Source organism: Cucurbita pepo, chromosome LG03 (genome assembly GCF_002806865.2).
Source record: "Cucurbita pepo subsp. pepo cultivar mu-cu-16 chromosome LG03, ASM280686v2, whole genome shotgun sequence".
Lineage (NCBI taxonomy): Eukaryota > Viridiplantae > Streptophyta > Magnoliopsida > Cucurbitales > Cucurbitaceae > Cucurbita > Cucurbita pepo.
The window spans coordinates 2,572,464-2,598,425 of NC_036640.1; the positions used below are offsets into that span (position 1 = coordinate 2,572,464).

Sequence of the window (25,962 nt, forward strand, 5' to 3'; positions counted from 1 at the left end):
ACTAGGTTAATTAAATAAAATAGTGTTGAATTTGATGCCAATACTAATTATTTAACTACTTTATACTATACCCTACCATATTAATTATTTTATAAATTATTTTGAACTTAAATCTACCATCCATTTAGCATCTATTTCTTACTTGCCTTTCTTAAGTTTATGATTTTATACTTTTAAATAATTTAAGCTTATGAAAACTATTTATGCCTATATTTTGTTATTTATTTATTTAGTTACATCTAATTCTTTCTCAATAAATAGAGAAAAATAAATAAATATATCTAAATGGAAGGCTCTAAATTGATGCCATGAAGTTGGAAACTTTATTTATTTATTTATTTTTGGTACAATGAATATAGAGTCGTGAGAATTTTAAAAACTACATGTCATTATGCTCAACATTTTTTAGTATCTCTCTAATAAAATCATTGTCTTCTCTCATTTCATAAAAAAATAAAAATAAAATAAATAAATACTTTAGTTTTTTTTTTTCTTCTAAAAAGTCAACTTTTTCTATTATTTTCTTAAATATCATATTTTAAAATCATGTAAGTCAATTGATAAGGATCCATAATTGATCATTTATAGAATTGATTGGTCAAATATATATTTGATTTAACTTTTAATAAACCCCAATATAATTAATATTAACAGAATATGTTTACAAAATTAATAAAGTCATAATTTTGTATCATTATTATTTTACTTATATTATCCTTTATAATATATTATACCATACATATTTTAATTAAATTTAAAAGAAAACAAAAACAATAATATATTTGAAAATTTAATTTAATTTTTTATTTTTTTTTTAAACGCACTGAAAACATAAAAATATTATTTTTTAAATTTACACTATTTAGATCACGTGGTCTTTAAAAAAAAATTAAGACACGACTCTCCACAGTGGTATGATATTATCCACTCTGATCCTAAGTTTTGTTTTGGGCTTCCCCAAAAAGCATCATAACAATGAGGAGAGTATTCTTTGTTTATAAACTCATAATCATTCCCTAAATTAGACGTGAGACTTTCTCCTCCCACCTAAAAACATAAAATATAATCAAAATGGAACTAAATTGGGTAACATAATAAGAATTAAATTTAAAAAAATAAAAAAGAGCTTAGAAAATATATATTTATTGAATGATCGGGAAGAACAGAGAAGATGGTGTTAAAAAATTCCAAGTAGAAGATATTATTTTTTTGAAGTTCTCTGAATCAAGACAGTCTCCCAAGCCTTTGTGGGCCATACCCTGACCCCAACATGCGCCTAAGATCCGCACCTTGGTCCTTCCATATATATATATATATATATATATATACACACACACACACATAAGTTCCTCAGCCCGCCCTCCATCGTTTCATTGCTCCGACCACTGCCTTTCCCGCCGATGCGGTGGCGCGTATGGAAGAGGGGGAGTTAGAAACCTACGATGATCGATGGTGATGTGTTACAAAGTCTTCTCCGGCGTGGTTCTGGTGCTGTGGACGATGGCGCTGGTGGTCCTGCCGGTGGTCCTGCCGCCGCTTCCTCCGCCGCCATTGCCGGTTCTTGTTGTGCCTGTTTTGATATTAGGGGTTCTTCTTTTTTGTGCTCTCTCCACTTCTAACTTACCTGATACGGTTAGATGAACACGACTCTCTACAATAATATAATATTGTCTACTTTAAACATAAGCTCTCGTGACTTTGCTTTAGACTTGTGAGATAATATTCTTTTATTATAAACTCATAATCATTCTTTAAATTAGCCGACGTGGAACTTTCATCCAACATCGTCACAGTCGTTTTCTCTGCTTAGATTATATTCAAACGGTTTATTATTATTATTTTAATGTATATACCAATTTTCCGTCTTTTTTTTCTTTTATATATATAAAAATTAGTGTAATGAGATGAAAACTTGAGCATGTTATTTCCTTTTCTTCCTTTTATTTTAAAATAAATCAATTTTTCAATACATTTTAAAATTTTGAATTTTGAATTTAATTAATCTAAATAATTTTTAATAATTTATTAGACGTAAAATTAATTAAAAAGCTTATTAAATATCTTTTTAATTTAGTTTAATTTCTATAATTTTAAATTCGTAACGTTTAAAATAACAACATAGACTTTTTCTTAATATAAATAAAATATTTCATTAAATTTTAACCATTTTTTCACGGTAAAAGTTATATAGTTTACTTTTAAAATTTAAGAATTAAATTATTTATACTAATATTGGATAATAAATAATTATAAAATTAAAAATATAATTCAATTAAATAGGCATAGAAAGGATTATTAATTAAAAGAATTATCCACTTGTGCTTTAAATACCCAACAGCACACAGTTTTATACGTATTTTTATATAATATTTATGACATATACTTACATTAAATTATAATTTTTTCCCATACTTTGTTTTTAATTATTTTATTTTATTAAGAATAATTAGTTACTAAGATAAATATAATTAAATATAATTATTTGACGAGAAAAATAAAATATAGCTAAAATAAATATTTTAAAAGTTAGACTATTAGAATAAAATAAAATAAAAATTTATAAATAAATTAAATTTCCTAAATATTTATAAATCCCACTTGAAATTTACAGCATTTTTTTTTATTAAAGTAATTTTTTTTAATTTTTTTTCTTTACTTTAAATTTTGAAAAGAGAAGCGAATTAAGGGAAAGTGCATGCATCTAAATGATGACACTGCCTCTCCTAAACATCAACTTGCATTTATTTTATTAAATATTTGGAATTTGGAATTTAAATATGTGGAAAATAATTAATATTTATGGTTAAATATTTTTCTTTTTAATCAATTTTATATACGATATTTAATATTTAATTAAATCACATGTCAACGATCCGTTCAAATTTCTCTACCCCGAGTAATTATAAGAATATGATAATTAAAAATATTTAAAAGAATTAAAAGTCTCTGCATGTACCAACAAAATAAACCTTTTTTTTTTTGTGGCTCGATCGAGTAAAACTTTGAAAACGTGCTTGAGTAATACTATGCTAAGTGACTTCATGAGAATTTTCCTAAAAAGCACGTGCATGAAGACAAGACATGCTGAAAAAACTGTATCGGTATGCCGATATAGTATCTACTCTTACAAATACTTCAAATTTTCTAATTAACGTGATCATGTTGTTAGAGTACGAAGGCGTAAGGCGTAAGGCACGTTGATAATTTTCATAATAAAAAGGTAATAGTCATGCCTTTCAATCCAAACCATGATGATGGCATATCGAGGTAATGGGTGTGATGATTCTAACGTAGGTATGATAAATGATGCTTACAATAATGTCTACCCCACATTTCTCGTTTTATTGTCCTATATATTTTTCTCTTTGAAATTCTAAGAGCGTTACTTAATTCATAGCACGAGACACTGTTGTAGTGTCTCGATGTTACCATTGTTGCCTTAGGGCACAAGAAATGTACGTGAAGACTAGTCTATGTTAAAAGTACTATGAGATTCCACATCGATTGGAGAGAGAAACGAGTGTCAGTGAGGACGTGGAAATCTCTTCCTAGCAGACACGTTTTAAAAACTTTGAGGGAAAGTGTGAAATAAAAAACTCAAAAAGGACAAATACGTAATATCTCGACCCTATTTCGAGTTTTATAAAATATTCATTATTTCTTGTAACGACCCCGATTTTTTAAAACCCTGAACAGATTCAAACCCAATTCAATTTTAGAAAGGCGACTCGGTATATTACTAGCCCGAAAGAAGTATATTCCAAAAGAAGAAGTGGTTTGTTTTCTAATTAGTCCTCAAGCTTTTGATTATTACTATGTTGGGTACAAATCTTGTCTCCCACACATTGTCTTCCACTCCTAATGAAAAAGCATTGATTTGGATGCACAACAACAACAAAAAAAAAAAAAAAAAAAAAATAATAATAATAATAAATAAATAAATAAATTATATGTATATAATTTTCTTTTTTATTAATAAGTCGTAACAAAATTTCATTAACAAATAAACGTAATTACTCGGGATTATTAGTTTTTGTACTAAATGAGAGTAAAGCAAGTTGTCAAATCAATGTGATGTAATCGTACTCGTTCTTTCTTTTTTTGTAAATGCTTATTATTCTCGAATATTTTGAGGAATGATTATAGTCATCTTAAATATCATTTTTCGACCACTCTCAACAAAAAACAATATCGTTACCGTACTGAATTAAGATTGAAATTCACATTTATTTATCGATAATATATATATGGATAGATTTATATTCGCTCGATTAACTATTAAATAGTCATGTTATCTCATATTTTTTGTATCGAAAAATTAAAAAAAAAAAAGTGCATTAATTATCGTTCAGCTGCGTATACGGACAAAAGAAATTCTCAAAAAAGGAAAGCGTTTGTGAAGTTGTTTTGTGATTGTATAAAGATGTTGTCTCCCACTCTGGAGGAACAGTCTAAATTTGACATATAAAGGAAGATGTTCATGAATCTTCATCATTATCATATACTTAGCGACTAAAATAAAATGAGATAAGATGAAGTGATATGTACTGACTTATTAGTTATATTAAATTGAAAAGATTATAATTGTTCGAGGATGAAAGTCCTGCATCGACTATTTTAGGGAATGAAGCTTTCTGGAGAAGTCCAAAGCAAAGTCATGAGAACTTATATTTAAAGTGGACAATATCATATTATTGTGGAGATTGTGGAGATCTGATGGATTGACATTCCTATATATGTTATCATCACTGTAATATCCCACATTGGTTCGGGGAGGAGAACGAAACACTGGATATAGGAAAGGGCTTTCTCTTGCTTGTTAGTGCTTTAGTTTGAAATAAGGACGTTTAGGCTTGACTAAGAGTTTCGTTAGGGTAGCTGCTCGTTTAGTATTTGCTTTGGCTTCGTCGTATGTATCTTGCTGGCACGAGAGCTATTGCAACTAAANTAAAAAATCAATTGAAGTAGGTTGATATTGACAGCTAAAATCTTCGAGCATGAAAAAGGTTTTATCATGATGTTTTCCCTCAAAATTCCNTTTCGTTAGGGTAGCTGCTCGTTTAGTATTTGCTTTGGCTTCGTCGTATGTATCTTGCTGGCACGAGAGCTATTGCAACTAAAAGCAACATTAGAAAGACAAAAAAGGCATTTCAGGTCGACTACAAGACTAGGACTACAATACAAGTCATGAGCGATAGCGAAGTCAAGCCGGGTCGGATTTTTTATGTCGAAAGCTCCAAAACTAGCTATCTTATAGCAGATAACTAACCATGATAATATTTGGATGAATACTAGTTCCGGTGACAAGTAATAATTATTAATTATTGTGAAACATTTGTTAACTATCGTACTTTCGTTTTACTATTTTTTGTGAGTTTTTCTCCAGTAATTTTACCATTTATCAGCGATGATTATAATTTTAATTAATTTTAAATTGTATGCAATAGTTTTTTTTTTTTTTTTTTTTTTTTTTTTTTTTTTTTTTNACAGCTAAAATCTTCGAGCATGAAAAAGGTTTTATCATGATGTTTTCCCTCAAAATTCCTCACCGAATAATTATTATTTTATAAATTTAATATTTTTAAATGTTTAATTTGAACTTTCTAGACATATAATTAAGGGCCGATTTGGTTACTAAATAGAAGTTTACTCATTAGCGGTGAACTTAAGCTATTACTAGCTAGACACGAGGCTATGTGACAGGATGTTAGCGGTCAACGATGAGATTGTTAGATAACAAAACTTTCCACAATAGTATAATATTGTCCACTCTGAGCATTTATGACTTTGGAGTATTCTTTGTTTATAAACTTATGATTATTCCCTAAATTAACCGATGTGAGACTTTCATCATCCAACACCTCCCATAGAACAAAATACGCCTCCCCTTAATTAAGACTCGACTCCTTTGGAGTCTTAGTCATTTTTTACCGTCTTCGATGAGATTTGACTCATTTTCTTCTGGATTCATTTGTTCGACATTTCAGAATTTACCAATCTATTGGCACGACTAAGTTTAGGGCATGACTCTGATACCATGTTAAGAATCACGACTCTCCATAATGATATGATATTGTCCACTTTAAGCATAAGTTCCTATGATTATAAGTTTATAAATAAAAATACTATATGGTATGAAGCTTTTTGGGAAGGTCAAAATAAAGTCATGAAAGCTTATGCTCAAAGGAGATATAATATTATATGAAAGCTTATGCTCAAACTAAATAATATCATACCATGAGAGAGAGTTGTGTTGGTCTGATCACACATGAACGGTGAGATACTGAGTTGGAGATCAGAACGAAACTCCCCAATGCCGCCGTGGAGGGGCGTCGAGGAGGAGGGAGCTTCTTATGTTGAACAAACCCTAAAAAATCGAAATTATAACATAAAATCGGAAGCTCAATCTTCTGGCTTTATAACAAGAGAGAGAGAGAGGAGATTGGAAGAAGGGCGGCGACATGGCGGCGGAGAGCGGAGGTGGAGGCGGAAGAGGTGGCGACGATGGCAGTGGCTGTTGCAGCAGAAGAAGCAAAAGAAGAAGGAAGTGGGGAAAGAAACCGGGAAGAAGAAGAAGAAAAGGAAGGGAGCCAAAAATTATTATAATAATTGGAGAAAAAAAATAAAAAAATGGTTAATAATAAAAAAAAGAAATTAAATCATTTAAAATTTTATATATCATCCATAATCGCAGTAATAACTCATATTTGATCGTTTTTTATAATTTTAATTTGATTAAATTAATAAATAAAATGCTTTTAATGTGTTATTTTTATATACTTAAGTCATTTAAAGTATATATTTTAATTTTAAAATTAGAAAATAAAAATGCAAAGAATGATTTATTTATTTATTATTTATTATTTATTTTGTTAGCTTCATTTTTGAAGGCGCTCTAATTTGCAGAAGTGCGAGGGCGGGAAAACGAAAACGAAGAAGAAGAAGAAGAAGAAGAAGAACAGGTTCGAAGAAGAAACTCAATCCTCCCGCTCTCTGGAAACTGGACTGAAAGAGAACTAGAAATGGAGAGGATTCATGTAACCGTCCGAGCCAGGCCGCTCTCGGCGGCGGACGCCAAAACGAGCCCTTGGAGAATTTCTGGAAACTCCATTTTCATTCCCAATCACCCTAACAAGTTCGATTTTGGTATGTTTCTGCTCAGTTATCTTACTTACATTTCTGTTTTTCTCGCAAATTTTGCTCTCCTAGGTGTTTTTTTTGTTTACTTACCTTGGCTGTCGATTTTGCTTTCTTTCTACTTTGCAGATCGAGTTTTCGGCGAAGATTGTAGCACTTTCGAAGTTTATCAAGCTCGTACTAAGGAAATTGTTGCCTCCGCAGTTCGTGGGTTCAATGGTATCTTCTATGGAATTAGTTGATGGTTTGGTTTGTTTTATGTGCTTGTACTATTTGGCTGACTACTCTAATATCACTCCTTTGTGTTGTTGTCTCCGTTTTTATTTTCCTTCTTCTCTTGCATAATTCAGGGACGGTCTTTGCTTATGGGCAAACTAATAGTGGTAAAACTCATACAATGCGAGGCTCACCAACTGAACCTGGGATCATTCCACTTGCTGTGAATAATTTGTTTGATGTTATACATCAGGTATTTCTTCAATTTAGTCATTGTCATCGTAGGCCACGGCCAGGCTACACGAAGAGCGTCCTCCACTTACTGTTCTTACTTCTGTGTTGGTGCTTGCATTTAAAAATGTACTAGGAAACACTGACTTGTGGAGCTTGTTTAATATTCAAATGGAAAAAAAAAAAAAAAAAAAAAAAAAAAATGGTTTTCCACAATTGGACTGTTAAAACGAAAATTCAAATTGTATACTGTTGTAGCTGGGAGAAAGAAAAACAATGAAGGTCAATATAATGAAGCATCGATCTTGAGTTTGACCCAACTCCTGCTCATCTAATTTATTGAACTATGAGATATGTCTAAGTGAAATCTTCTTGTTCAAAGGATGCGGATAGGGAGTTTCTTCTGCGAATGTCCTACATGGAAATCTACAACGAGGAAATTAACGATTTATTGGTTCCTGAGCATCGAAAACTGCAGATTCACGAAAGTTTAGAGGTGGTGCTTAATTTTAAACTTGGTGCAACTTATTGTTCCATGTCCAAACTTCTGTTTACTTTTGTTGATGTTAATTATTTCCTCCAAATTTGCAGCGGGGAATCTATGTTGCTGGTTTGCGAGAAGAGATTGTTGCTTCTTCTGACCAAGTTCTCGATCTTATGGAATTTGGAGAATGTAATTTAATTTTCGAAATGATAAAGTCTATTGCTTCCTCCTTTCTTAAAGATCTCAATAAAATTCTACTTCGTTTCCAAATTTCTTTTATATTGAAGAGTTCAATAGAAAGCATATTTGTTATCCATTACTGTTTAATTACTGGTTCTATGAACTATTTACCCCTTGAAATCGATGCCTCTGGTTTTTTAGGCTTTTGTCTGTCTATTCTTATATATCTTAGTGATTTCATGCTAATTTTAATATCTCGTTCATACATTCAGCTCATCGTCATATTGGAGAGACAAATATGAATTTGTACAGTAGTAGATCCCACACTATTTTCCGCATGGTAAACTCAATATTCTTCAAATTCCGCGAGTCATATTGCCATTATATTCTTTTTCCCTCTCTAACTTACCTAATAATCAAATAGATAATTGAAAGTCGGGATAAAGTTGAAGATGGAGACACTGGAAATTCTTGTGATGCTGTTCGTGTTTCAGTTCTGGTACGTGGTTCCTGCAGTTATCAATTATTTCTACATGTTTTTTGCTTCCGGTATTCGTTTATCAATTACTTTATTATTGTGATTAGATGACGGACCCATCATCTCCCCTTGTTAGCTAAAAGCTTCTCTCTCACTTTCTTTCTCTCTCTCATTCAAAAAATTATGGTAAGAGAGAACCGATTGGAACTATGGGGTGTTGTCCTTTTTAATTGAACGCACGACTTTTAGGATTTCTTTTGATGTGAGATATAATGGAAGTAGAGTTGATAGAGGAGTATGGAAAGATGGTGTCCTCTTTTTTCATTTAGCTTGCAGTTGCAGGCTGGTTAGAAGAGGGTATTATAAAACTATTGGCTTTATCTGCACTTAAAGTTTTGATGATTATATGGTGTGAAGGGAGGTCGTCAGTAAAAGTGGAGTGGTGGAGGTGTATAAAATCAACTCAAATGGGGTAAAGAAAGGATTGTCATTCTGGAAGGAAGTATATACCCAAAGCGGGGTCGGAAGATTTTTAAGAAAGCAGTGAGGTGTTTTTCTTTGAAAGAGAAGGGGCTTTTGGGAAGTTTGATGATGTGGTGGAAAGGAGGATGCATAGAACGAACTTATAGTATAAATGAAAAATAGGTGTTTTGTGGGATTGAGTGGAGCAAGGTGATTAGAAAAGCAATGTGGAAAAAGGAGGAAAGAATAAAGGAGGTAAAAGGAGACTTTTGCGGGAATATTGTAATTGAAAGAAATTGTATTTAAGTATTCGAGAGTTAAGGTTAGGAAATGGATTGAAAATGTAGTTTTGGGAGGATGGTCGGTTGGAAGGAGGGTCCTTGTTGATTAAGTATCCAAATTTGCATGATCTGGTGTTCAAAACAGTGAATGATGTGTGGATTCAAGTGTATTGAGTTGTAACAATAAAACAAGAATGGCTTTTGAAGTAAAGGAGAACGATTTAATGTTGCTGCTGGATTTGTTGAAGAATTTTGGATTATAGGAAGACGCGGGAAAGAGGGTGCGATTGCTGTAAAATGGCGGTAATTTATCATGTGGTGTTTAGCGCAGAGATTGGTTAATGGCATGATCTTCTTTGTTTAACTATTTGGATAAAATGTATTTGTGTGGATAGGTTGTCTTGTAGGTCTCAATTAGTGGAAAGAATGCGACGAAGACATACTTTGTGGATTTTAAATCCTTCCCAGTGGTGCTTGTGTTATTCGGATAGTGAAGATTTGCCTCTTTTTTTTTTTTTCTTTTGTTATTTTAGTAGGAAATGAGGAATTTAGTACTTCAATTGGCTGAACTTGATTAAATATTTGGTCGAATATAAACTGTTACTATTTAATTCATTAACATGTTTTATGTTATACATTTTATCATGGTATACATGATTTATAAATATATTATGTTTTTAATGTAATCCTCCATTTTAAAATTTAAAATTTAAATTCACTGAAAATATAAAAATTCTTCTTTAATCTCCATTTTCCGAATTTGTCTTTCATAGGTGTTTCTTATTCTTCCTAGTTGTGCTAAATGCTTGCAGAATTTAGTTGACCTTGCTGGTTCGGAGCGTGCTGCAAAAACTGGTGCCGAGGGTATTCGTCTTAAAGAGGGTTCCCACATTAATAAAAGCTTGATGACACTGGGAACTGTCATTAAAAAATTAAGTGAAGGTGCTGAGAGTCAAGGGTAGGTTTCTTTTTTTTTTTTTTTTTTCACTTCTTTGCTGCTTAAAAGAAGGATTGTTGCTGGATGCATGGTTGCTTATTTGATTTATGTTGCAGGAGCCATGTCCCCTATCGTGACAGCAAACTTACTCGTATTTTGCAACCTGCACTCGGTGGAAATGCAAACACAGCAATTATATGCAATATCACTTTAGCACAGGTATCATCTTTTTCCACCAGAGGGATTTTCTTTATTGTTCTTTTAAGTAGTGATACTTTGTTACATCAATTTCTTTGAAGTAGGAAGGATATAAATTCAAGTTACCATTCAGAAAAATAAGGCTTTACTCGTGAAATGGGTATGGGAATTCGTAAAAGAACCTAACAAGTTGTGGCACATGTATTCTATGTTCAAAAGTAAAAGAAGATATCAATCATCTCCTCTTTCCTTGTAGTATTGTAATTTCAGCTGGAAACTACAGTCGGCGTTATTTCAAAATTTCGGATTTTCATGGGTTCTCAAGTCTAGACCAGAAAGCTATCTTTTCTGGTAATTGGTGGGCATAGAAAGCAAATAAAATATTGTGGATTAATTTCGTCAAAGTTTTATTTGGGTCTATGATCTGGAAGGAATTTCAGAATTTTGTAAGGCAAAAATTTCTAGTGGGGAGAAAGACTAGATTTCATCAAACTCTTTGACTTCTTGGCGTGTTAGTTTCCTGCATTTCAGTAATTTTCTTCTTTAGAAGTTCACTCTGGCTAGACTTCTCTCCTAATGTTTTTCATTATTAGTTATTCTCATATCCCATTTGAAAAGTTTCTTGTAATCTTCCTTTAGATAGGATTTTCTCGCACTTTTGTAATTTCAATTCATCAATGCATTTGTTTATTATCCAATTTTTTTTATAGCTATTTTGTTAGAAGAGTTCTGTATAAGTTTTTTGTGGCAGCTTTATTAGTTTGGTTGGATGGAGAGTATTGTAATTGGGGATATTTTAGAGAATTACATATTTGCATTTGTTTTTGAGTTAGATGCTAGAATCTTGTGACATTTGGTACCTTTCAATGGTAAGTCTGTTTCTGTTTCTATAATCTATAAAACAATTTCATAAAAAATCTTGTTACCATTTTGGGTTCAATTCTGTTTTTAGCTCAATAGCCCTTCAAGGCTTAAAGTGTGATTATTTGATTTCGTGTTTACAAATATGAAAGGTATATCTATTTAATTTTCTCTTACTGAAGTGCCTCGAATTGGTTGTAGACTTCCTAGATTTTAGCAGTCTGTTGAGCACCTGATTGCTTCATTACATATGTTTGAAGGAAGTGTGTATATCTATTACTTCATCCTGATTGCTAAGTTCCTTGATTTGGCGACAGATTCATGCAGATGAGACGAAAAGTACCCTCCAGTTTGCTAGTAGAGCATTACGTGTCACTAACTGCGCTCACGTGAATGAGGTTTTGATCTATACTTAGGTTTCATTTCTTTTTTCCCTCGTTCCATCTCAGATATTTATGCTTTCCTCTGAATAAGTTGATATTTCTGGGCCCACATTTGCTTTTTGTCATTGTGCTTATCCACTTGGTTCATCCAGTTCAATGCTTTAATTCTTTCCTGTAGATTTTAACTGATGCTGCTCTGTTAAAGCGTCAAAAGAGAGAGATTGAGGAGCTTCGAGCCAAATTGCAGGTTAGACCATATCTTCTTTTTCTTTTTCTTCCTTTTTTCCCTCCTAATAAAAAGGTCAGACTAATCTTTTGTTCTGTTTCTATGTTTCAGGGTTCCCATTCAGAGCATTTAGGGGAGGAGATCCTCAACTTGAGAAATACATTATTACAGGTCAGCAACAAATGTTAATATGATGATCTTTTGTAGGATGCACGGACTTATCCTGGAAGTTTCTATATGCATGTCAGATTGAACTGGAGAGGGAGCGAATGGCTCTGGAGTTGGAGGAGGAAAAGAAAGTGCAGTCCGAATGGGAGAAGAGGGTGCAGGAGCAAGCTAAGAAAATTGAAAATTTGAGTTCTATGGTGCTTTATTCAAAAAGAGATGATAACCATGATGAAATTAAAAAGGTTCACAAAATAAAAGTGTATTGCATTGATTACAGTTTTCTAATTTCATCTTTTTACAGATTTATGCCTATTGGGAGGTTTCTTATGATCACCTTGGCCTTTGGGGATTTCTCTCATCATTTTTTTTTTGTACATTCCCTCTTTTTTTATTATTAGAAGTTCGTTTCTTATCAAAAAGAAAATATTTTGCATTAATATGTTTTTCTGACTTCTTTTGTCTAGTCTGTACATGTTCCATCTCATTTTTGTTATACTGCTTTATTATTTTCTATCTGACGTCATGTCTAGTTCTCTGCTATTATCCTTTGCTTCCGATTAGTCTTCTTATCACATCTATTCAGAGTTTCTTTTTAAAAATTGTACCTTTTTTTTTACGTAAAAATTGTACTCTTCAATATTGTAGAATAAGAGAAGGGATACATGGTGTCCAGGAAATATTTCACGGAAGCCCCTTGGAGAGGTAAAATTGTTCTTATTATATTAGCACATGGTTTATATCATGTGTCGCGATTCCCTAGTATTTGAATTTTGAACACTAATGAAACCATCCTACTGTATGCTTTCCAAGTAGTTTAATAGATTTTGAGATATTATTTGTTTTTGGTTGCTTAGCTAATGATTGCTAGAGATAATCTAATGATGTGTAAGCTAGATGGTTAGAGTAGAGTTCACAAGATGGATGTTGGTTAGAAAAGAAACCAACAACGGAGAGAAGAATAAATGTGAAAATATTTGCATTAGTTTTGACACTGTAGTCATTAATGGGAGAGCTGAGGACTCTCCTGAAAACTCCTCAAATTGCATCTTATATTCGTCTTTCCTTTATTTCGAGTAAAATTAAAGCGGATATCTCTTCCGTACTTTTTCCATACATTTTTTTGTACTGATGCTGATATATGAAATGTTCTTGCAAATTTAGGTCGATTCAACCATCCAATCTATTGCTTCGGCTGTGAAGCCTGTAAAATCCAACCGTGAAATGGGACCACTTCTTCCCTTCGAAGAACTGATGGATGACACTGACGTTTCTAAGGGGGAAACTTGCAAAAAGGGTGAGAGTGATCAAAAGAATGTATTAGAAGGGTGTGCTTTTCCAGATCCCTGCGCATTATTGCATGTTACCAATAGGAGAAAAGTGGCATCGAAGAAAAAAAGCTTACCGGGAGTATGGCACTTGTCTTTTACTCTTTAGTTTTTAAATTGAAATTATGGCATTAACATTGTTATAAATTTGGCAGGACAGTGATGTAGTAGATGTCCAAGAAGCATACGAAGATTTGCTTTTAAGGTTTGAAAGTGAGGTATTATTTAGTCTCTCTACCCCAATATTAGCATGACCTCCCCCCTCCTAATCTTTCTTTCCTTTTAATCCTTATTTATTTGTTTATAATTTTTTTTTTTTTGTAGAAAACTGTGAGTGATATAAAAATTGACTGCTTAACAAGGAAGCTTGCTGAAATTGATGATCACTATCATGTCAAAAGAGGTGACTTTAATGGGGACAAACAGATGAGTTTACGGGAATCGGAAGCCATCCTTGTTATCAAGCGACTTCAAGAACGGGTGTTTTGATCATCTCTTTATTATTTTATATCACAATTCACTTGCGAGCCAAACATAAATTTCTTAAAAAGTAGGACACGAACATGTTGGGAATACATTTATATATACGTGTCTATAGTTATATATTCACTTCTTTATTGATAAAACATGTAAAATTGACATAAAAACAAGATATACTAAACAGTCACTGAATCTCAAAAACAAGATAAGGATATGATAGTGTAATACTTTAGGATTGATTGACATGTAAGGATTCAATCTGAATGTCATTTTGTTTTTCCTAATTTTTAGGTTAAATAATATTTAGAGTCATGTTTGCGCTGTATTTTAGCCATGCCTAAAATTTAATATATATATATATATATATATATATATTTTTCAAACATGCCTTTAGCATGTCGGACGTGTTCGAAGCGTGTTCGAACATATCCCTATTCGACACGAACACTTTGCCTGGCAAGGTGTCCATGCTTCGTAGCTAATATATGTACATTATTCAGTCTTTCAATTCATTTACGGTATTTTCTTAGTCGGTACATGCCATCGCTTATGTTGGGATTTCTTTTTTATTTTTCATTCCGCCCTTTATAATTTGTTATTTATTTCACAGATAATGATTTTGGAAATGGAGAGATCTTCAAGTCAGCAAAATCTTGATAATGTTGTGGAGCTTGCAACAGAGCAAAATATATGTGCTAGGGAAAAGTTTGACGAGGTAAGTACGGTTCAAATGCCCCCATCTTACTTTGTTTTGCTATTTAACTTGCTATAAATATCTTTATAGGTGCTTTGTAAGGTTGAAAATATTGATGTCAATATTAAAGTTTGATATTCATAACTCATATTTAATTATTTATGATATATCAATTTATAATTTATGGTTTGGGAAAAATCACAGATATCACAAAAGCTTTTAAAATTTTTGTGAATTTCTTAAAAAAGCTACAATAACTTATTTAAATCATGGCACTATTATATTATTTAGGAACATACGACTTTAAAGTCAAAAGTTAAAAAATTCCCTTGTTGTAATATTGACAGAAATCGTAAGTTTGTTTAAAAATGTCCTTGCCACTAATATATGGACAAAAACCTTTATCTATACCCCATCATCTCCCTCTTTCATTTTCTCTCTCCTCTCACACTTTCCCATTTCTCATATTTTTTTCTCCTTATTCAATACCATCTTAATCATTTTCTTTCATTCCTCAATCTCTAAAACTTACTTAAAGTAAAAAATATGAAATCTCCCATTTATGAGCAAGTGTCCAAATATAAGAAATTTCAACACCAAAATTGTAAATTTCTTTAAAATTATCTTGAGTTGAGAAGTAACCAATTTGGAAAGTCACAAGATATTCTTATTTTTTCACCCAGATACTCTCTTTTCCCTCATTCATTCTCTTCTTATCTTTGCAATCAAACGTGACCCAAACTTTGGGTTAAAGAATTAAATCCAACAAAGTCCAAAGATCAAAATCTCCTCTCAAAACACAGGAAAACGATAGAATCACCAAATACGAAAAGGGTCGATAAAAAAATATCACCTTTGCTACAAATTTGGTTATGTACATGTTTTTTTTTTTTCTTTTCCTTCCCATTGTACATAAAAGGTACCTTTTTATTGCAACATTCTTTTTACAGTTTCTCTCAGTAGTTCACGTTTATCTTGATAGTAGTTATTTGGTTTTTGAGTTGAGTTTATCTTATATGGCTTTGTTGTTAAGTAATATTGTGAGGTTGAGTAAGTTTTTAAACTTTTGTAGCTATCTGAAGAGCTGCATTATGCACGTGAAGAAGCCAGGGTAGCTCGTGAGAAGCTTAATTCCCCGGTCTCTGTAAGAAACCTCCATAGACCTTCCACCTTCGATTATGGTTTTGAATTATTTGGTCTTGCCTTTCTCTAATTTTCTGTGTACGTTTCTTTATATGTTAGAAGTTNGCCTTTCTCTAATTTTCTGTGTACGTTTCTTTATATGTTAGAAGTTAATCAGTTATTAGATGAAGTAATTTGTAACAATCTTCCTGCCAACATGCTTCTTTCAGGAAGAAAATTTTGACCTATTGTCAATACTTTCAATGGAACTCCAAGAAGTAATTACAGAAATGGAAAACTCTAAACAAATTTCCTCTAGTGTTTCTTCGCTCATCAATGACACGTCTCAGTGTTTTTATGCTATATCTGACATGTTGCTTGTAAGTATTCTGTTCTCTTACTCTTGTCCAGCTCGAGGACTTTCCTCTAGGGTTCATTAGTTGTAACAAAATGCAGGATTTGAGGACTACGATACATCAATGTGCTGTGCAAGAAAAGCTAATTTTTAATGATCATGAAGAGTTTAACTCCAAAATGATGCAGAAAGTTTCCAAAATTGAGAATGAGAAGGTGTGTATATTTAATGTATGTGGTTCTAATCCTTCTGCATCTTGTAAGCCAGTTTTAAATATTATTATCTGGATACACAGCTTCTTCTTCAAAGTTACTCGGATGATCTCCAGAATCAGATAGAGTTACTGAAGCAGCAAGCTCATAATTGTGAGGAGCTATCAATGGTAAATATTATTTTTTACTTTTTTATTAGATGTATGCGTTGCAATCCTTCTAACAGATGTGCGTTTGCATATTTGTATTTCCTACAGGCTCTTTCTGATCATCAGAATGCGGAACAAACTGATTATCTTGCTCAAATCCAAACTCTTCAAAAGGAAATTACATGTTTGTCGTCTAGTTCACTTGCAAGGGAGAAGGAAAGTCTTAGAAAAGATCTTGAAAAAACAAAAGGAAAGTTGAAAGAGTCGGAGGTTAAGCTAAAAAATTCTTTACAAGAGAAAACAAAACTTGAGGTTTGATGACCTTTTTTCTATTTTTCTCCGAATAAAATTAAGTTTGGGCCATCAATTTAATAACATTTTTATACTTCCAGGGAGAGAAAGCTGCGGCAGAACGAGAGATAAAACGGCTAGTTGGACAAAATTCTCTTCTCAAGCGTGATATCAATAAACGTGACTCCATTGCTGGTAGACGGCGTGATTCAATTATTGAAAAGAGTTCAAAGGGGCTTGATCCAGACAGAGCAAAGTCCTTTGTACTTCCATATGAACAAATACTGGAGGTAACAGTAGTGGTGTTAAGAAACATATTCATTACTTCTATTGGTTGACTAATGATTGGTAAGTTATAAAAAAAAATCATACTTTCAATGTTTATACATATTATATTTGCAAATATTTTTGAGAATGATGCAACCCAGTTAAATTTTCCTAAAAGGTGAGCCGGTCCACCTAAGGGGAGTCAAACATCTTACTAATAACTTTAATAGTGTATCTCTTCTAAATCACCTGTGGACTTATTCGATATTTTCTATTATTGTCAATTGGAGTTGAACATCTTACTAAAAACTCCAACAGTGTATCTTGTCAAAATCACCTGTGAAATTTTTCGATATTTTCTATTATTGCCAATGGGAGATCGTCTCTTAAACTTGGTTGCTGTCGTTTCTCTTAAACTTTGCCAATGATTTATCTAAATGATTTAATAATTAATGGACTATAATTGTAAACTTTTCTTTAGTGCATACATATATTGGTTGATTTTATCATAGTTGAAGCTTTTAGAGTGGTTGTTCTTTGCATATTTCCCCCCCACCTCTTCTTGTTCTGACAGCCAAATTAGTTTTGTCTTGTTTGGGTATTTCGCCCTAACATACACACTTCTCTTATAAGACAGTTCATTTTCCTTTGAGGTGCATAAGTCTTATCATCAACCATGCTCCACATCCATCAGTGTCATTGAAACTGTTGGAGAGTAAATTCTAGTATATTATTGAGTGAGAAAATAATAATATTTTTACAAGATGAAACTCAATCATAGATCCAAAAATCAGCAATTATCTCAAGTCTAAAAGGAAATTATAGCTATAAATACGCAAAGAAATTGTAGCAGGATGGTATATGCTAGTCATTCCTAGCTTGGAAATCAAATTTCCAGGCTAGTTCAATGTAATGTCTTGGTCAAAAGGTCTGCTGCTTGATATTAGGAAGGTACATATCTCAGGTTGATTGTATTAGTCTCAATCATTCTCACTGATGAAATATGTTAGCTAGATCCGGCTACTCCCATCCCCAAGAAATTTCCAAATTCTTTTGAGAGAAGTTGCTAGGCTATTTCTTAAAAAAGATCGTAGTGAGAATTATATCATCAACACATACTATTAACACCATGTTCTTACTTGGTGAGGAGTTTGATGAATAGAGTGTGCTTCGATTGACATTGCAGATTGCCATCTTTTGAATAAATCTCTCGAAGATGGCACCTGCAAGGATGATAACCAGCGGCTAGGGTTTCAATGGCTTGATTTTGATGGGCTAGAGTTTCTAACTGCTAAGCCTCTGATACCATGAAGCTATATATAAGAGTGACTTTCAAGTATATTATTGAGTGAGAAAATAGGACTGTTTATACAAGAAAGATCCCAATCATATATTTGAAAAAACAGCAATTAGCATTAGTCTAAAATGGAAATTACAGCTATAAATATACAAGAAAATAATATGCCTAATTTACAGCTTGATATTCTACTATCGTTCTAACGTGATTTTTTTTTTCATGACAAATTTTTGCATCTAGGAAATAATTATCATCCTTATTCATTTAAAACTTGTCTTGGAGACGTGTTGGATGATGATTTGCGAATTCTTTTGAATGTTTATCAGGAAGATCACAAGGAGTTGGAAGTTCTTGCCTTTGAGTTAGAAGCGAGGATTGCTTCTCTGGAAGAGCAATTAAGGGCCACATCCGATGAGAAAGAAGAGGCAATATTTAGAAATGAATGCTTGCTTTCAGAATTAGAAACTTTAACTGAAAAACTGAGAATAGCAAACATACAACTGACTGCTGTTCAGGATGTCTCCGAACTTGTAAGCTTATGCTTTCATTTCAATAATCGGACATTGGTTCTGTGTGAACTTCTCTTTTCTTTATGAAACATAATATTGTGTTGCTCTCCAGAAACAAAGCTTAGAAGAAGCTCAAATTAAGCAGAAAAACTTGGAAAGCTCCATAGGACTTCTGGAAGAGCAAAAAGAAGAATTGGCCATGGTAATTTGTGATTTTACATTCGCCTTTTTATAAAATAATAATAAAATTACAAGTTTGGTTTCTAAACATCTAAGATTTTGTCTATTTGGTCCTAAACTTTTAATTTTATGTCTAAACGATCCTTGATATGTTTGAATTTTTTTAAAACTAATCGATCTGTTAGATATAAATTAGAATTTCATGTCTAATGGAACTAATAAATTTTTCATTATGTGTTAACTGGGTCCGTGGATTTCAATAAACATTGAATCAGTCATGGACCTCTTAACACACCAAAATTGACAATTTACGGACTTATTAGATACTTATTAGATATAAAATTGAAAGTTCATGGACTAAATAAAAATAAAACTCAAACTTTGGGTACTAAACTTGTAATTTAACTTAAAGTTGAGTTATTCGGAAAACATTTTTGGCTGCGTTTCATGGTTGAACTTGTTGGTGCATTTCCACTGGTTTTGTAGCATCTCACAGAAAGCCTTCTGGAAATGGAGGAGCAAAGAGCAGTATGGTTATCGAAGGAGAAAGCTTATGTTGAAGCAATAGAAAAGAAAGTAAAATCACACGACCTGGAGGTGGCTTCCGCATCAAATGAAATATCAAAGGTATGAACTTTGTGACTCAACTTGTCAACAAATCTGCAGTGGCTGTCTGCATGTTATAATTGGTTTCTCTGTTTTCTTTCAGTTTGAAGTTTTGGCTCTTTATTATGCATAGTTTCATCAAAAACCAGTTTCCTTGTTTTTTTTATCCACTTTGTTTTGGCATCGCCGATTGAATTTTCTAGCATATATTTCATACCTTTTAGATGGAGGCAATAATTATAATTTCAAAATGCTGGTGGATAATTAATAGAGCTGTCCTTAAGTTATCGAAAGACTTGATAGGGGATTGCATATTGATTTTGCAAACCAACACCTTTCTATCAGTACTAATATTTCGTTGAGGTCATTTAAAACATATATTGTGCTGATTGTGTTTTGTGATAGCATAGATAAAAGCAAAGCTAACTTTTTTAAATTCTATTAGCACTGTCGTTTCATTATCATTTCTCAAGGGCATATAGTTCTCTAAACAAGGGAAATACAGGAGCCATTTATTTGTTCAACTTAAGGCTTTTATTTAAATGATGTTATCTTTAAACAAAATTACTGTTAGAACATTTAAATTTCATTTCCTGAAATATTAAATGTTTTCGTTAAAAACGCACTGTTGCCTTGTCTCCTTGACTTTGGATCTAGACTAATATTTTTTACTTTTGGTCTAAGTTCTCCCAAATAACATTTACTGTGTTGGACTAAGATGTACCCTACCAAATACGGAATTTACTGTTATTGTACATGGTACTCCCAAATATGAATTTATTTTTCTGTTTAACCTATCAGCCCTCCTAGAAGAAGCAACATCATCCTAAAAAGTAGAAATAGCTCCCATCCTAATGGAAATTCTTCTATTTATATTTAAGTCAAATATTACAATAAAAAAGTAGTTTTTATCACCATATCTAAAGAATTCTGACGTTGTATTATCTAGAAGAAAATTACACTCTTGGTCCTTGAGGTTTGGTCTAGGTTGCATTTGGGTCCTAAGTTTTCAAACCCACCAATTTGATTCTTGAGGTTTGTACTTGGTAGCATTTTTAGTCCCTCTGTCAGTTTTTTCATTAACGAACGACAGAAAGCTGATGTGACACCTATTTTTTATTAAAAAGATATTTTTTTTAACCTTTTTAATTATTAAACTAAAAAAAACATTTGTTTCGTTTTCTTTTTCTCTCTCTTCGTTCTCCCTCTCCTCCTTCGGTCTTTTGTCCTCACCATTAATGGTAGCCACTGTTGCCTGTGCGAGCGACTGTACTTTTGTTTCTTCTTATTTCCTCTCCATTCTTTTTCCCCTTTTCCTTTTTTGAAAAAAAAAAAAGGACTGAAATGTAATGGGAAAAGGAAAGAGAAGAAGAAAAAAAAAGACAATTGCAGGCGACAGGTGGTGGCAGTGACCATTGATGATGAAGGAAGAAGATGGAAGGAGGAGAGGGAGAATGAAAAGAGAGAAAAAAGAAAAAAAAAATATACTTTTTTGAAGTATAATAATTCAAAATTAGGTTTTTTTTTTAATAAAAATAGGTGTAAGACATCTTTTCGTTTGTAACTAACAGAAAAACTGATGGAGGGACCAAAAATGCTACAAAATGCAAACCTGTTAAAATTATTGAGTTTTAAAACTCAATGTCCCAAAGACAACCTAAACCAAATCTGAAGGACCAAAAGTGTAATTTGTAACTTTTCCTATTATCTATGAAGACCTAATAACTTAAAAAGCCTCATGTGGATGTTTTTTGTTTGTAAAAACTGAATTTTTTTACCAATTAAGATATTCCAACCACATTTCTTCACTCGATTATGCTACGGTGAATTGAAATATTCATTGTGTAAGGTAGTTGGAAATAAACTTTAACTCTGTTTTAATCGTACTGTTATAACACCAGGTTCAGTGTAGTGTAGTAAGAGTTACACAGATAACTCAATAGGGATAACGAAAAAATTAGAAATAATACATTTTTAGTGCGTCAAGTTCAAATCATCTCAGGAGACCATACCCAAAGGATAATGCAATTTGATGGAAGTAAAAACAATTGTAATACCAATTTAACCTACGTATTAAAAGACTTCCTCTTTTATTGAGTTAGAGGATGAGAGATAACTGGAAAAGTTCTTGTATAGTCCAGACCCTTCTAAGCAGTACTATGTAACATAAAATTAGACGTAAATCACTAGCTAAAATACAGTAGATGCTATGCAAATATATTCTTCACAATGCATAAAGGAGATTGTTCGCGTGAAAAGTTTGAATGATTTATTAATGTTTGAATGGTTCTACATGTTTAATATCGAAGCCTGTAGATATTGTTCGCAAATGTGGAAATTTTTATCTCACTGGGAAAATATTGCTGACATGCAAGTGCCCTTTAATTTTTTCCCTCGAATCTCTGGGTTACCAACATTACCAGAAACGAGATGAGTCATTATGGTTCACAAGCACAAGTAGACTTGATATAGTAGTTGTAGTGCTAATATAACAAGCTATACATGAACCTTAAAGCTGAAAATGAAGAGCTAGTTGTTCATCAAGTTATTATACCTTTCAAGCATTTGAGTTATCCAATAAAGGCTTAGACAAAGTCATAAATAGCCATCAGATTGTTTCGTGAATAACTTCTTACCAGTAATCCATTGATGGATTGCGAAGACAAGATGGTTAGTCCATTTTATTTTACAGTATATATTGTGGCCATTGCACTTTTCTTGTCCGATGTTCTTACAACCTTCATGCACTTTTATGTCTAAAATGTGCCGTGCTTGCTTGTTATGATAGTCTAATGATTATAGATATTATAATATAGGTGATGAATGATTTGGAGTCTTGTCGTGAAGAATGTGAGGTACTTCAACACAGATTGAGAAGTTCAGAGGAGAGTGAGAGAAGAGAAAAAGAATTCAGGTTTTTTCTAGACTTTCCTCTCAGTTGTATCTTCATAGAGTTTGGTACATCATGCATCTCGTTTTTACATATATTAATTGATGTCAAAGTTAAAGGTGGTCTAATCTGTAACTTCGTTTAATAATAAATGTAGTTGTATTAACAGCGAAAAAATTGTTCATTGTTCAAAAATATATTACAACACTGATGAAGGTGCTTAGGTTCTTCTTAGCATTTGTATTACAAATCCAAAGATGTATGAGAATTTCATTACGCTCCAGTTGTGGAACTGATTTAATATAATTTACTTTAGATTTGTCTATTGAACCTGTCCTCGTGTTCTGTTCTTGTCGTAATTTCTTAGGCAATGATGTATTGGAGCATCTATGTCATGTTGTATTTGTGTCTGTGCTTAGGCTCCAGTAGCCTATTTGAAGAACAAGTGATGTATATTACATTTATTTGTGTTTTGTTAATTTTGCTTATTTATTGCAGTAAGGAGAAGCTAGATATCATAGAGAACCTAAAAAATGAGAAAAATAAAGCTGAGGTTGAAAATGAAGCGATTCAGCAAGTAAGTTCTGTTACTTTAAGCACTTTTATTTATGTGAACGTGACTTGATGATACAAATACTTCAAACGATTTTTTTNGTCTTATATAATGTGGAGCACATCAATCTCTTTTAACAAATTGTCAAGTGTAAAATGAACGATTTTGAAGAACAATGGATAAGATTTATTTTCTAAAACTTTAATGAGAGATTGGGTATGAGATGAGATCTTTGTCGTGAATTTTATGTTCAATTATTCATTCAAACGTATGACTTCCACTAATATCAAGATCTTTAGACTATTATATCATTAATACCTAGTGAAATAATACTGTATCTTTGTGAAAAGGAAAATTCTTAAGAGGAGGTTGTGCTTGCTTTACGATGGACTTCAGTGATTATCCTTCGTCTCTCATTCTTCTGATTTGGATTCCCTTTCTGTTATTTTGTTCTAGTGTTTTCAGGGATCTTTTTGTTCGCTTTTTTTGGCTCCTTTTGTTCTTGTTCTTTTCTATAATGTCTTCTATATACTTTCACTTGTTTTCAATAGAAGTTATCTTCAGAGAAAAAAATCAAATATATTTAGAATCAAACAAAATATCCAACCAAGTAACACATTAAAAAAAAAGGAATAGTTGGGTTTGGACACCCTAATGGTTCACATGTGAAGCTTCATCGATAAAGCAAAAGACAAATGTTTGAAGAAATAATAGGAATGAAAAATAAATTATGCTTGATCTTATGTGCAAACTTTAGGATTCGGGTAAGGTAATATTTGTAGTTAATCACACGTCTTTTATGTTTCAGAGTATTAGAAACCAGTTGCTTCTTGTAACGAAGGAAAGAGATAATCTGATGATTCAGATTCAAGAGCAGCAAAGTCATTCAATCGAAATAGAATTGCTAAAAGATAATACCAGTGAGATGGTGATGACGAAACTTGCCTGCTTTTTTTTATTTCTTTCTCATGTTTAACCAAGTTTTTTTAACCGTAACATAATATGCTGATGAATTTAATGCAGTTAAAAGAAGCAAAACTTCAAACGGAAAAATTGGCCACGAGAATTTCCAGCTTGGAAGTTAAGATGCATGATGTAAGTTCTTGAATATATAGTGCTCCTCGCTAAATCTATGTTGCTTTCACTTTTAATGGGAGGAAAGAAAATCCTACCTCTTTATTGAACATTTTTAAATAGATATAAGAAGCTGCTATATTTTCATGATTATGTTTTATTTGTTACGAACATATTGTGTGGTGTTGTTGGTGTCATTAAGTAGGAAGTATCAGACAAAACTGGATGCTAGATCTATGGTGATAAGTTTTTAAGTTCTGTTACTAAAATGGGTTTCTCTCCAAAATGAAGAGTTCTTGGTGGAAAAGATGGAACACACCTTTCACATTTGTAGTTGCACAGTTGCAGCCGTTAAATTCTTTGAGATGGTGGAATGAAGATTGTTTAGTTATTCAATATAATTAAGTTCTTCGAAATTCCTTTTAGGATTAGAGGTGAATTGGCCTAGCCTTCGGTGATAATTTAAGGACTTCAAGATTGCTTGCTAGAACTAGCACAAAAAGTGGTTTATAGATTTGAAACTCTTCCCTTTTCCTATTTACAGTTTCCTTTGGAAAAAATCCCAATGAATTATGGTATAAAATGGTGGTTGCATTTATGGGAAGAACAAAAGGAAATTTGGTTAGTTCACATAATCGAAGAAACTGAGCTGTTCAAGAAGCCTCTGGCAGTACATTACTAGGCTACCTTTGAAAGATTCTCCTTCACTAGGGCAGGCAATGGCAAGAATACATTGATTAACCTTTAGCTCTAAGATCTCCTAGGATTTTATAAATTTCTAGGAAGAAAAACATTGCACTTCTAAAGGTGATTTGCTAATGAGATATTCTGATTAATAAGATGGCATTAGTTACGGATTAGCAGACAGGAGTAGGGTATTTCCTGCATCTAATACATATTCATGCTGATTGATTCCCTTTTGGTTCTACACTAGCTTTGCGAGCATAAAATAAGACAGCATATGTATCTACCATTATTATCTTACGTTGTTCAAGGGAAATCTAACATGCTTGCAAACAGGATGCCGTGCAGAACGGCAAAGAGAAGGCTAAGCTTCGAATGAGGCTGCGAGGAACTCAAGCAAAGTTGGATGCATTCCGCATTAGATATCAGGGAGCAGTGGATGAGTCTGATCTTATGGATAGAAAGTATGAGAAGGCTACTGCAGACTTGAAGAAAAAGTTGGCTTCTGAATGTATCGAGAACCTTAATCTTAGGAAGCAGCTTGCTTCTGTACAAGGACTATGAAGGTAAATACTTATTCATGTGTATCCATAATGTTAAATTTTACTAACCCTTTAGCTCAAGTCTAAGTCCTCATTCATTCATCCATCAATGCACCTTGTTTGTACATGTTTCTTTGTACATCAGCTAAAACTGTATCTTTATTTCTTTTACTAGGTTGTAACCTCATTGACTGTTTACATCGTGTATATATTCCTTTTGTAATAGCTCGAGAAACAACAAATTGTTTCTATTTATCTTCTAGGTTTAATTACAAAAAAAATACTCTTCATATTTGAAACTATACTTTTGACATTTCATTGTTTCAAGAATGCATAGTGGCAACATCCTACTTGTTACTGCCTGGTTGTCAAAAGGGATCGTCTTATTGGTCTAATATGTGTAGAAAATAGCCTCCTTGCAATAAATTACTTCCTTTCTGGCTCATATTTATTCATCTAGCATCACATCATATCAGGTAAACTCAGCAAT

At 32.5% G+C, this 25,962-nt stretch overlaps 1 protein-coding gene across 1 annotated transcript; it reads left to right on the plus strand.

Annotated features, from left to right (window-relative positions):
* The first annotated feature begins 6,873 nt into the window (after nucleotides 1-6,873).
* LOC111790936 (kinesin-like protein KIN-7O) lies at nucleotides 6,874-25,695 on the plus strand. Its single transcript, XM_023672067.1, has 32 exons — nucleotides 6,874-7,146; nucleotides 7,267-7,356; nucleotides 7,488-7,606; nucleotides 7,967-8,080; nucleotides 8,176-8,257; nucleotides 8,521-8,588; nucleotides 8,673-8,747; nucleotides 10,282-10,427; nucleotides 10,523-10,625; nucleotides 11,783-11,863; nucleotides 12,027-12,095; nucleotides 12,186-12,245; nucleotides 12,323-12,484; nucleotides 12,888-12,944; nucleotides 13,404-13,649; nucleotides 13,723-13,785; nucleotides 13,892-14,047; nucleotides 14,658-14,762; nucleotides 15,814-15,885; nucleotides 16,094-16,243; nucleotides 16,320-16,433; nucleotides 16,514-16,600; nucleotides 16,688-16,891; nucleotides 16,972-17,160; nucleotides 18,761-18,964; nucleotides 19,056-19,145; nucleotides 19,610-19,750; nucleotides 22,546-22,643; nucleotides 23,118-23,196; nucleotides 23,981-24,100; nucleotides 24,196-24,267; nucleotides 25,267-25,695. The coding sequence occupies exons 1-32, from the start codon at nucleotides 7,023-7,025 to the stop codon at nucleotides 25,492-25,494; spliced, it is 3,768 nt and encodes a 1,255-aa protein (XP_023527835.1). The 5' UTR covers nucleotides 6,874-7,022; the 3' UTR covers nucleotides 25,495-25,695.
* The last annotated feature ends 267 nt before the right edge of the window (nucleotides 25,696-25,962 follow it).